The sequence below is a fragment of the Dendrobates tinctorius genome, unplaced genomic scaffold, assembly GCF_039654945.1.
Source record: "Dendrobates tinctorius isolate UK_male_01 unplaced genomic scaffold, ASM3965494v1 ptg000015l, whole genome shotgun sequence".
Classification (NCBI taxonomy): Eukaryota; Metazoa; Chordata; class Amphibia; order Anura; family Dendrobatidae; genus Dendrobates; species Dendrobates tinctorius.
Window position 1 is genome coordinate 53932590 of NW_027361683.1, and position 13292 is coordinate 53945881.

The following is a 13292-nucleotide window of genomic DNA, read 5'->3' on the forward strand; positions in this document are numbered from 1 at the left end:
GGCCTGCAACAATGCTTTCTTGCAGGCTATGCAGCATAATCGGTACGGTCAGCAGTCAGTGGTGTCCTTTCCACCTGTGCCACCATTGACTCGCTTCACCTCACTACCGACTTGTGCTGCATACCACTGCACGGACACCTCTATTCAAAGCCAGGACACCCACCGTTACACCACCACAAGTCTGAGTGCAGCTGGTCACTTCACCGACACCACCATGGCAAGCGCTGCTCCTGTCTGGAGCATCACCGCCAATCCCATGCATGCGTGGAGCTCAGCCACCACTAGGCAAACATGGAACAGCCCTGCCGCTACAACAACATGTAGTAGCCCTGCCACCACCACTCTGCAAACCTGGGCCATCACTGCCGCCACCAGTCCTCCTGCAAGGACGAGCACTGACAACGAAGAGCAGCAGCAACCACCTCAGCAGCAGCAGCCGCCGCCACCTCTGCAGCAGCAGCCGCCACCTCTGCAGCAGCAGCCGCCACCTCTGCAGCAGCAGCCGCCACCTCTGCAGCAGCAGCCGCCACCTCTGCAGCAGCAGCCGCCACCTCTGCAGCAGCAGCCGCCACCTCTGCAGCAGCAGCCGCCACCTCTGCAGCAGCAGCCGCCACCTCTGCAGCAGCAGCCGCACCAGCAGACGGGGGACCTACATTCCATATTTGCCCCTACTTCAAGGCGAAATCAATCAAGGCGGGCATTGGGCCAAAGTCGGTCCAGGCACACAAGCCTACGGCGACATGCCATTACAACTAATGTACCTGAACAGATTTCCTCTCCTACAAGTGTTCCAAGTTTAATTCCCTTAACTGGACTACCTTCCCCCACAAGTTTTGTTGCCCCTTCCCCTCAAACACCGTCTTCAACTGCAAGTGTTGCATATTCCCTGCACACCCCCAAATTGAAACCATCTGCCCCCAAACGCCGTAAAAAATAATTTTTAGTTTTTTTTTTGTGATAAAAAATAAATTTACATTTGTGGTTCACCATTAATAAGTTTCATTAATGTTGTTTGCGCCGCTCACACACACTGATGGGTAAATACATGTTAAAAACCAACCCAAGGGCTAGTATAGTCATATGTGAAATAACATGGACTAGTATAGTCATTCCAAGGCCTAGTGTAATAACTCTAGTTTTACCAAATAGAATCTGGTTTCATGAAAAACAAACTGTTGAAACTTGTCTAAAAAATAAGTTTCTTTCTAGTTTCACCAGTTTGTTTTTTGTGAAACAAGATGCTAGTTGTTAAAAATCGAGTTATTACAGTAGGCCGTGGTATTTCACATATTACTATACTACTAGCCCCAAGGCCTACTATACTCATATTTGAAATACCACGGCCTAGTATAGTCATTCCAAGGCCTAGTGTAATAACTCTAGTTTTACCAACTAGAATCTATTTTCAAACTGTTGAAACTTGTCAAGTTTCACCCGTTTGTTTTTTATGAAACAAGATACTAGTTGGCCAAAATCGAGTAGGCCTTGTTATGACTATACTAGGCCGTGGTATTTCACATATTACTATACTACTAGCCCCAAGGCCTACTATACTCATATTTGAAATACCACGGCCTAGTATAGTCATTCCAAGGCCTAGTGTAATAACTTGTAATGGAGCAGATTACATGAGCAGATTACATTCATCCACTCAATGCTGACTTGTATTCCCCATGGACTTTCATTGGGGTTGGGTTTTGAGGGTTGTGTTTTGAGAAAATCACATACTTTGTTTTAAACTAGTTGCACAATTTTCTCTTGAAAAAAAATGGTTTCCTGATTCATGGCCTGCAGCTTTGCTCATTCCAATATATTTCACGCAGACTAGCAATGCTGCATTTTAACTCGTATGTGTATTTACCTGCCCAGGTGTGTGAACATAACAAAATTCAGTTATACATGGGAAGTTTTTTAATTAATTGGAGTTTAAAAAATATAGTGCACTCAGTAATGGTATCAAATAAGGATTTTTATTACCATAAACAACAACATTACACCATTTCATCTTGCCAGTGCACCCGTCCTACATCAGAAATAAAGTAGGCCGCAAATTTGTCCCTCATTTGGCCAACTTCAACGGATGACCTGAGAGTGTGCTGAGTGAATTCAGGCAATGGGTTAGGAGCATCATCGTCCAGTTCAAAGGTCGGGTGCTCTTTAGCCATCACAAAGTTATGTAGAACCACACAGGCCTTCACCACCTCATCGACTGTTTCAAGTTTAAGATTAATGGCCGTGCCCAGAATTCGCCATCTGGAAACAAGAATCCCAAAAGCACACTCGACAGTTCTTCTGGCCCTGGTCAGCCTGTAATTAAAAATTTTTTTGGTGTGGTCCAAGTCCCGGCTGGAGTAGGGTTTCAGTAAGTTTCCGCACATTTGAAAAGCCTCATCGCCAACCATTACAAAGGGCAGTGGCGGAGCTTCGGTGTGAGGAAGAGGCCGTGGCATAGGGAAATTAAATTGGTTGCCATACAACCTCCGGCCCATGTCTGAGTTTTTAAAAGCCTGCGAGTCATTACCACGGCCAAATGCTCCAATGTCCACTGCTACAAACATACATCCGGCATCCGCAATTGCAATGAGTACATTGAAAAGTACTTTTTGTAATTATAGTACTCAGATCCCGTTCTTTGGGGTTTGATGATCCGTATGTGTTTCCCATCAACAGCTCCCAAACAGTTGGGAAAATTGCATACTGTCCAGAATTTGTCAGCAATTTCCATCCACTTTTCAGCGGTGGGCAGGGGCATAAATTCTGGGCAAAGAACATTCCAGAGAGGCCGGCAGGTGTCAGCAACAATTCCAGACAAGGTAGAGATTCCAATACGGTACTGGAAGTGTAGTGAGGATAGGGTTTCTCCAGTCGCCAGGAATCTGTGAACAGACAAAGAAGTAATATTAATATTTATGTATATTATTTTTAAAAACTATAAAAAAAAATATTAGTACATTCACGAAAACTAATTACCCAAGGTTTTGAATACTAAATTTACAAAAAAAAACATCAGACCACACCCCTTTGTTTTTAAAACATACCGTAATGTCACCAGTAGCCGTTCCTCAGGAGGAATCGCACGACGGAGCTGTGTGTCCTGTCTCCGGATGGATTGTTGGACACGAGCAAGCAAATCCATGAAACTTTCGTGGGACATCCGGATATAATCAGTAAATTTCTCCGGGTTTGCACGTAGCTCGCTGTAGAGGGTGTGGTATGCCCCACGGCTCTCCCGGAGTTCAACAATCGGATGTATCCACATACGCCGCCGTCTTCGCTGCCTCTCTCTCTTCCTTTGTTCATGGCAAGCAACTGCATACGCGTGAGCCATCGCGATGTCCAAATCCAAGTTGAAGTGAAAACTCTTCCAGCGCAGATCCATGGTCATGAGAAGAATCAAGCAAATGTGAAGAATACTGTAGACAGGGTCTATATATATTAACATACCACACCCACAATGAAGTCCCATTGGTCTTGTGTGTTGTTGAATGGTTGTTTTTTCTTTTTTGTGGGGTTTTTCCAAAATCTGTAAAAAAACGCAAACGCACAAAAAACGCATACAAACGCGCAAAAACGCTGCGTTTTTTTCCTGCATGCGCATTAAAATGCTGGAAAAAAACGCAGCGTTTGTATGCATTTGTATGCGTTTTTTTAATGCGTTTTTTTGCGGGAAAGACGCGCTGCAAAAAAAAGCAAGTGTGAAACTAGCCTTAGAACTCTGCATGGTGCTGTTCCTCTTGTTCCGTCTGGAAATGTTGACTAATGTATAAATTGACAGCTAGATGTTACTATTCCCCTTATGTATAAGGTGTTTATCTACATAGTCTGGTATTTCCAATACTTTCAGTGGCACATCCTATTGATAACAGGAATAGTGATACTCCGCTAAAGGCCCTTTTACATTTAGCGATGCACCAGCGATCCGACCCGGTCAGGATCGCTGGTGCATGGCTAAATGATCGCTAGTGAGCTTTTACACAGAAAGATCTCACAGCGATGCAGCAGCGACGCAGCGCACGATACTCACCTTTCACACACAGCGATCCTGGCGTCCTCCCGCCCGCCTCCACGCGTCGCTCGTCGTCACAGCAGGAAGTCTCAACAGGAAGCGCCCGACGAGAAATGGAGCCGGACATTCTCGCGCGATCAGCGATGGACAGCGGGGGAGCCGGTCGGAGGCAAGTATCACACATAGCGATATCGCTAGCAATATCGCTATAACGTCACAAAACCAGTGACGTTTTAGCGATATTGCTAGCGATATCACTTAGTGTAAAACCCCCTTAACTCGCATTTTTACTTCATGGGTAATACATTACTAAAACCGCTAAGTGGTGAGCATCTCTGCTTACCATGTTGAGATACTACTGTATATTGATAGAGCTAATCAGAAGAAAAACATAAGAGAGACACTCTGAGAATAAATATATTAAACCAACTCAAAACAAAAAAAAGAGTGCTACTGGGGTCCAATAAAACACTTTTATTAATAAGAATTAAAACCATACATGTACATAACAAAGACAGAATTGTGCAAAAAAACAGAATACTCCTATGGGGTGGTACCAGAGCACCTATATCATATATATCATATCCACATTAATAAAGGCAGAGTGCAACAAGGCGTGCAAAACAACACTGAAACTGAAAAAACACCCCATCAAAGGTACCCCAAGTCATACTAGCCTAATGCTGAGACTAACTTTTAGTGAGAGCGCAATGTAAAAAGTATTTACAAGAATATGGTGCTTCAGTAAAAGGGGGGATTAAGTTGCATTTGCTCCGGTCCACCAGCCTCAACACACGTTTCACCCCCGACGAAGCCTTGGGTGAAACGTGCGTTGGGGCCAGTGGACCAGAGCACATGCACCTTAAACTCCCCCTTTTACTGAAACACCATATCCGTGCATTTGAGATATATATGATATAGGTGCTCTGGTACCACCCCATAGGAGTATTCTGTTCTTTGCACAATTCTCCGTCTTTCTGTTATTCTTATTAACATATTAATTTTTATGGACCCCAGTAGCACTCTTTTCGTTTTGAGTTGGTTTAATGTATATTGGAATATGTCCTCCATTTATAAGTGCATCCTAACAGAGAATTTTCAATGCTAGGCATAAATAATGCAATCAGTTCTTACTTCACACAGGTGAATGCATACACGGCAGCTGGGCAACCCTGAAAATAAGACAACTGGTTTCCAAGAAGTACAGATTTGCATCCAGGGGCATAACTATAATGGGCGCAGGGGTTGCAGTAGAACCAGGGCCCAATGGCCCCTTTAGCCCAATTTAGATCAATACTATTAAAGGGGATGTCCAGCACTAGGGTAAAAGTGTGCAGTCATTGTACATGTATGCTGACTTGTGGATCCTCACAGCACTTGCACCGCATGCAGTGAGGATTCTCCGGCGCCCAAAGCGATTTGCATACTACTATACACATTCTGGCTACACTGAACGTACTTGAAATGAGTGAGGCCACACATGTCTAGTCGGCATGTATGCAAATCACATTCTTGTGGTCACACTCCTGCCGCCGATGAATCCTTGCAGTGCGTGCACTGTAAGGATACATAAGTCTGCAATCACAGAGTGACTGCAGACTTGTACTAAAGGCCAAACAAGCCCATTAAATACCAGATTGAGTACCTGTTGGAGGTTTGGTATTGGGGTCCACTGCCTCTATAGGTAATATGCTGCCCATATGTATATGTCTATGTAATAGATCCACTTGGATACACGAGAGGGCTCAATCAGGACCCTCATCCATGTTCACACCACATTTTTAGTCTCCCTTTAACATACACTCTGGAAAAAGCTTCAGCCATTTATGTTACAAGGCAGTGACAGAGGACAAACACTGGCTTCCATGGGTTACAATTGTATCATTTAGTTCTTATATCATGAGTTTTGAATAGTTTTCCACTATTTACATGTTAAACAGATGCCATTATAGTCTCTGGGCCATAAGTGTCACAGATAAGCCTCTACTTAACAGCGCCATCATGAAAAGCCATTAAACAGCTCATGATATATTCTTTCATGTAATGCCTGTGAAAGTCATCATACATCGGCATCCAGCAGCTATGAGCTTCCACACTGGAAACTCTTGGGGCCCGATCCACCAAAGTGTTATGCCACACTTCGCCCTCTAAATGTGCCTAAATTTTGCATGTCTAAAGAGAAACTGTCACCACCATTTTGCATTATAAAGTAAAAGTATGGCAGGAACTCAAGACGTGCGGCAGGGACACAGAGCGAGCCGGGGGACTCCCACCTGCGGCAGGGACACAGAGCGAGCCGGGGGACTCCCACCTGCGGCAGGGACACAGAGCGAGCCGGGGGACTCCCACCTGCGGCAGGGACACAGAGCGAGCCGGGGGACTCCCACCTGCGGCAGGGACACAGAGCGAGCCGGGGGACTCCCACCTGCGGCAGGGACACAGAGCGAGCCGGGGGACTCCCACCTGCGGCAGGGACACAGAGCGAGCCGGGGGACTCCCACCTGCGGCAGGGACACAGAGCGAGCCGGGGGACTCCCACCTGCGGCAGGGACACAGAGCGAGCCGGGGGACTCCCACCTGCGGCAGGGACACAGAGCGAGCCGGGGGACTCCCACCTGCGGCAGGGACACAGAGCGAGCCGGGGGACTCCCACCTGCGGCAGGGACACAGAGCGAGCCGGGGGACTCCCACCTGCGGCAGGGACACAGAGCGAGCCGGGGGACTCCCACCTGCGGCAGGGACACAGAGCGAGCCGGGGGACTCCCACCTGCGGCAGGGACACAGAGCGAGCCGGGGGACTCCCACCTGCGGCAGGGACACAGAGCGAGCCGGGGGACTCCCACCTGCGGCAGGGACACAGAGCGAGCCGGGGGACTCCCACCTGCGGCAGGGACACAGAGCGAGCCGGGGGACTCCCACCTGCTGCAGGGACACAGAGCGAGCCGGGGGACTCCCACCTGCGGCAGGGACACAGAGCGAGCCGGGGGACTCCCACCTACGGCAGCCATACAGAGACTTCAGCCCGAATATTGAAAAAAGCGCTCAGCAGACAGAGGCTTAGCTTACTATGAGTGTGTAACTTGTGTGCGCCGCCATGACACGTCTCCTCCCAAACTCAGCTCAGTAACCATTAGGAAAGCAGCGTCCAAGTTCTACCACAAGAATTTCCTCCTTGTAAAATCTCTCGGACAGTTACCTGTCTTTGTTCAACATCCGTCCTGTCACATGATCAGCCGCAGCCTATCACCTTGCAGTTCTAGTCGCACGTCTATTACATCATTTTCCGGCGCCGGAACGGTACGGCCCAGTTGCATGCAGGGAGACGGAGGTTCATTCATCTGTTGGCTGAAGAGATTTAGAAAAATAAGTCAATCATGATCGAACAGAACAAGCGGAAAGGACTGGAGCTGGTCCCAGTGCCGGCGAAAAAGCCGCGAAATGAGGTGGTGGCGACGGTGAGTGCAGCGGGAAAGGGAGCGCAGTGTGTGTGTGTGAGAGTGAGTGTGTGTGTGAGAGAGAGCAGTGTGTGAGCAGAGTGTGTGTGAGAGAGAGAGAGCAGTGTGTGAGTAGAGTGTGTGTGTGTGAGTGAGAGAGAGAGAGCAGTGTGTGAGCAGAGTGTGTGTGTGTGAGAGAAAGCAGTGTGTGAGCAGAGTGTGTGAGTGAGAGAAAGCAGTGTGAGCAGAGTGTGTGTGAGAGAAAGCAGTGTGTGAGCAGAGTGTGTGTGTGAGAGAAATCAGTGTGTGAGCAGAGTGTGTGTGTGAGAGAAATCAGTGTGTGAGCAGAGTGTGTGTGTGAGAGAAAGCAGTGTGAGCAGAGTGTGTGTGAGAGAAAGCAGTGTGTGAGCAGAGTGTGTGTGTGAGAGAAAGCAGTGTGTGAGCAGAGTGTGTGTGTGAGAGAAATCAGTGTGTGAGCAGAGTGTGTGTGTGAGAGAAAGCAGTGTGTGAGCAGAGTGTGTGTGTGAGAGAAAGCAGTGTGTGAGCAGAGTGTGTGAGTGAGAGAAAGCAGTGTGTGAGCAGAGTGTGTGAGTGAGAGAAAGCAGTGTGTGAGCAGAGTGTGTGTGTGAGAGAAATCAGTGTGTGAGCAGAGTGTGTGTGTGAGAGAAATCAGTGTGTGAGCAGAGTGTGTGTGTGAGAGAAATCAGTGTGTGAGCAGAGTGTGTGTGTGAGAGAAATCAGTGTGTGAGCAGAGTGTGTGTGTGAGAGAAAGCAGTGTGTGAGCAGAGTGTGTGTGTGAGAGAAAGCAGTGTGTGAGCAGAGTGTGTGTGAGAGAAAGCAGTGTGTGAGCAGAGTGTGTGTGTGAGAGAAAGCAGTGTGTGAGTGAGAGAGAGCAGTGTGTGAGCAGAGTGTGTGAGAGAGCAGTGTGTGAGCAGAGTGTGTGTGTGAGAGAGAGCAGTGTGTGAGCAGAGTGTGTGTGAGTGAGAGAAAGCAGTGTGTGAGCAGAGTGTGTGTGTGTGAGTGAGAGAGAGCAGAGTGTGTGTGAGTGAGAGAGAGCAGTGTGTGAGCAGAGTGTGTGTGTGAGTGAGAGAGAGCAGTGTGTGAGCAGTGTGTGAGTGAGAGAGAGCAGTGTGGGAGCAGAGTGTGTATGAGTGAGAGAGCAGTGTGTGAGCAGAGTGTGTGTGTGTGAGAGAGAGCAGTGTGTGCGCAGAGTGTGTGTGTATGAGTGAGTGAGAGCAGTGTGTGAGCAGAGTGTGTTTGAGTGAGCAGAGAGAGTGTGTGAGCAGAGTGTGTGTGAGTGAGAGAGAGCAGTATGTGAGCAGAGTGTGTGAGAGAGAGCAGTGTGTGTGTGAGAGAGAGCAGTGTGTGAGCAGAGTGTGTGTGTGAGAGCAGTGTGTGAGCAGAGTGTGTGTGTGAGAGAGAGCAGTGTGAGCAGAGTGTGTGTGTGCTCTCTCACACACACTGCTCACACACTGCTCTCTCTCACACTCACACACTGCTCTCTCTCACACACTCTGCTCACACACACTCTGCTCACACACACTCTGCTCACACACACTCTGCTCACACACACACACTCTGCTCTCTCTCACACACACTGCTCACATACTGCTCTCTCTCACTCACACTCTCTCTGCTCACACACTCTCTCTGCTCACTCACTTTCTCTGCTCACTCACACACACACACTCTGCTCACACACTGCTCTCACTCACTCATACACACACTCTGCTCACACACTGCTCTCTCTCACACACACACACTCTGCTCACACACTGCTCTCTCTCACACACACACTCTGCTCACACACTGCTCTCTCTCACACACACACTGCTCACACACTGCTCTCTCTCACACACTCTGCTCACACACTGCTCTCTCACTCACACACACACACACACTGCTCTCTCTCACTCACACACACACTCTCTGCTCACACACTGCTTTCTCTCACTCACACACTGCTCTCTCTCACTCACACACACTCTGCTCACACACTGCTCTCTCTCACTCACACACACTCTGCTCACACACTGCTCTCACACACACAGAGTGTGTGTGTGAGTGAGAGAGCAGTGTGTGAGTGAGAGAGCAGTGTGTGAGTGAGAGAGCAGTGTGTGAGTGAGAGAGCAGTGTGTGAGTGAGAGAGCAGTGTGTGAGCAGAGAGTGTGTGTGTGTGTGTGTGAGCAGAGAGTGTGTGTGTGTGTGTGAGCAGAGAGTGTGTGTGTGTGTGAGCAGAGAGTGCAGTGTGTGAGCAGAGTGTGTGTGTGAGCAGAGTATGCGCGCTACCTGGAAGAGTGTTGTATCACGGAGTCTCCCCTGGGTGCCGGTGGTGTGCCCCGGTCAGACAGTGATGCGGCTTTTCTAGCCTCAGCGGTCTCCTCCTGCCCGTGTGATATTCTCTCGTATTTGGCTCTCGGCTGAGTGTGGAGTCTGGAGAGAATGGTCAGCAGAGTGTTGCTTCGCACGTTTATGGGCAGCTTTGAGGGTCACTAGGTGAGTTCAGTTTTCGGTTCAGGTTTTCAGCTGTTTATATAAACTAGAATGTGTGAAGGCAGAGCAGGGAATCGGAAATATTGAGCAATTCAAACAATTGATTTTGGAAGCTACAGGAAAATAATTTTTCATGCCATGAGTATATACACCACATCCACGATTGACTATAATTGATCATCTAAGGCCTGTTTCACACTTCAGTTATTTCAAATCAGTCAAAATCCGCCAAAAAGTGAAAATGGCGGATCCGCAAAAAATGTGTAAAAACGGATGCCAGCTGATGGTACGGATCCGTTTTTTTACGGATCCGCTATACGGATTTTTGTACGGATCCGTCCCATCCCCTGGCATCCGTTTTTTCCATCCGTTGGATCCGTTTTCTTGCGGATCTGTTTTTCCACACCTCCAAAATAGGATGCTCCCAAATGTGATTGGATCCTGGAAACTAGGGAAAACTATATCTATGGTGTTGTAAAACAAAATCTTTGAATGGTTTTAGAGCTAGTGGCAGCGATGGAAGGAGTTATTGCGAGTATTAACAGCTTCTGTGTGGACTTTGATCTTCACTGCAATCGGTTGGCAATTATTGCTCTCCAGAGGGAGAAAAGAAGACTGCAAATCCTGCGTCTGAGGAGACGAGGGCAGTGGATTCATCAGATAAATGCGCAGAGGTTTACCCGTGGCGTGTTTTCTACACTGTACTTGGAATTGAAGGATAATCTGGACAAATTCTTCAACTATGTGCGCATGAGGCAGGACTTCTTTGAGATATTGGTGGAGTGTGTTGGAGCACAAATTCGGAGAAGGGACACCTACATGCAGTCTTCTATTTCACCGGCGGAGCGTTTGATGGTGACCCTTCGGTAAGTTATCTATTTTTAAAAGGTTTCAGATTCTGCAGGCTTTTATTGTTATGTTATGGCTTGTAGTTTGTATTAATTTTACTTTTTTCCCTTTTTTTACAAGTTTCCTGGCAACTGGAGAATCATTCACCTCCCTCCATTACCAGTTCCGCCTTGGGATTTCAACGATATCTGGAATTGTACAACAGACCTGCCGGGCATTGTGGGATTGTCTACAGGAGGAATACATCCCACAGCCAACACAGGAGAGGTGGTTGGAGATTGCCGACAACTTTGAACAAATCTGCCAGTTTCCAAATTGCGTTGGTGCTGTAGATGGGAAGCATATCAGGATTGTGAAACCCATCGGATCTGGATCAGAATTTTACAACTACAAGAAATTCTTCTCCATTGTAGTTATGGCCATTGCAGATGCCAACTGCAAATTTATTGCCGTGGACATTGGTGCGTATGGGCGTTCAAACGATTCTCAGGTCTTCAAGATGTCCGCAATGGGACGTCGTTTGTATGGAGACAATTTTGACTTTCCACCTCCAAGACCACTCCCTTGAACAACAGTCCCACCAATGCCATTTGTGTGCGTTGGTGACGACGCATTTCAGCTGTCCAAACACCTACTCAAGCCATATGGTAGTCGTGGATTGACACACCGCAAAAAAATATATAACTATCGATTGATCAGAGCGCGAAGAGTGGTGGAGTGCGCTTTTGGGATTTTAACTGCAAAATGGAGAGTCCTGTTAACGGCCATAAAAATGAAAACAGAGACTGTGGATGAGGTGGTGAAGGCGTGTGTCATCCTGCACAACTTTGTGCTTTCAAAGAAACCTGTTTCCATATAGTCCATGAGCCAAGAGCCAATTTTGACGATATTGGTACCACCCGGAGTGACTAATTCTCTTTGGTGTTTTTAGGTAGATGCATGTCTGTAGTTTATGTTTTGATATGATAGCCCTTGCACATCAGTAGCTTAACCCCTTCAGGCCTATTTGTACTCAAATGCCTAGGCCATTTTTGGTAAATCTGACCTGTCACTTCATGCGGTAATAACTTTGGGACGCTATCACCTACCCACGCCATTCTGAGATTGTTTTCTCGTGACATATTGTACTTCATGGTAGTGCTAATTGTGAGTCAATAGATTTTACCTTTCTGCATAAAAAATTACAAAATACACGAAAATTTGGGAAAAATTCGCTATTTTTGAACTTTGAAATTCTCTACTTTTTACAAAAATGCTGATACCCCCCATAACAGTTATTAGTTTACATTCTCCACATGTCTACTTCACATTGGCATCATTTTGGAAATGAAATTTTGTATTTTTTGGATGTTATAAGGCTCATAGTTTTATACGCAATTTTTAAAGTTTACGACTAAATTTCCAAAACCCATTTTTCCAAGGACCAAGTCAGTTCGGACGTCACTTTATGGGTCTTGTATAACAGAACCCACCCATACATTACCCCATTTTGCAAACTACACCCCTCAAGGTGTCCAAAACGGATTTTCAAACCTTTGTTAACCCCTTAGGTGTTGCACAGGAATTCAAGCAAAATGACAGTGAAATATCAAAATTTCAATTTTTTTGGCAGATATTCCATTGTAATCCAATTTTACCTGCAACCCAGCAAGGGTTAACAGCAAACCCAAACCCAAAATTGGTTACCCCAATTCCGCAGTTTATAGAAACACCCCACATGTACACGTAAACTAAATTATGGGCGCGCAAGAGGGCTCAGCACAGAAGGGGAGAGCTAGGCGGTTTTTGGGATAATAGATTACACTGGAAGAAATCCAGTGGGCCATGTCGTATTGGAGAGACCCTGAGGTACCCCCAGAGTGGAAACCCCCAAAAGGTTACCGCATTTTGGAAACTACACCCCCTAAGGAATGTTTTAGGGGGTATAGTAACCACTTTGACCCAACAAGCGCTCCATTGGAGTTTCATGCACTTGGTTGAGGAAATTGAAAAGTATGTTTTTTTTACCGGAAAAAGTCGCTTTAGTCCCACATTTTTCATTTTGAAAAGGGGGACCAGGAAAAAGTACACCCCACTTTTTATTCCCCATTGTCTCCCGAACACGGCAATACCACAAGTGTTGTCTAAAACCACAGTATTGGCGCATATGGTAGGGGGAGGGGGGGATGTGTAGTGTAGTGTTTTTGTTTTTTTTTAACTTTCTTTTACACTTTTTGCCTGCCTGCCCAGACTTGCTGGGACTTGTGTTACCACAAGTTCCAGCGAGTGCAGGCAGGTCCGGCCAGCCTGCACAGTGCAGCGATCGTCCCTGTATGAGACCCTGTGCTGACAGGATCTAATACAGGCAGAGGCGACACTGTGTCGGCCCTGCTACATCGCTGCTATGGCTAGAACGATGTTCTAGCCAATCGCAGCACAGGGGGAGGAGATCAGACACTGACATCCTCCCCCTGGCCTGTGGAGTGACTGGTAAATGCACCAATCGCTCCACAGGCACGAACCCCTGCAGC

The 13292-nt window shown here is 47.2% G+C and overlaps 2 protein-coding genes across 3 annotated transcripts in view; one reads left to right on the forward strand and one right to left on the reverse strand.

Moving 5' to 3' along the window:
- Positions 1-7326, reverse strand: part of ZCCHC17 (zinc finger CCHC-type containing 17) — a 105247-nt gene extending 97921 nt beyond the window's left edge. The window contains exon 1 of one of the 2 annotated variants that reach the window (XM_073564342.1): positions 7203-7326. In XM_073564342.1, the coding sequence (XP_073420443.1) occupies positions 7203-7219 (17 nt within the window). In that variant the 5' untranslated portion in view covers positions 7220-7326. Of the gene's footprint in view, positions 1-7072 lie in introns of both variants that reach the window. The other variant, XM_073564352.1, reaches the window with a different exon arrangement.
- SNRNP40 (small nuclear ribonucleoprotein U5 subunit 40) overlaps positions 7322-13292 on the forward strand; it is a 92342-nt gene continuing 86371 nt past the window's right edge. The window contains exon 1 of the mRNA XM_073564314.1: positions 7322-7461. Within this exon, the coding sequence (XP_073420415.1) occupies positions 7381-7461 (81 nt within the window). The 5' untranslated portion in view covers positions 7322-7380. The remainder of the gene's footprint in view (positions 7462-13292) is intronic.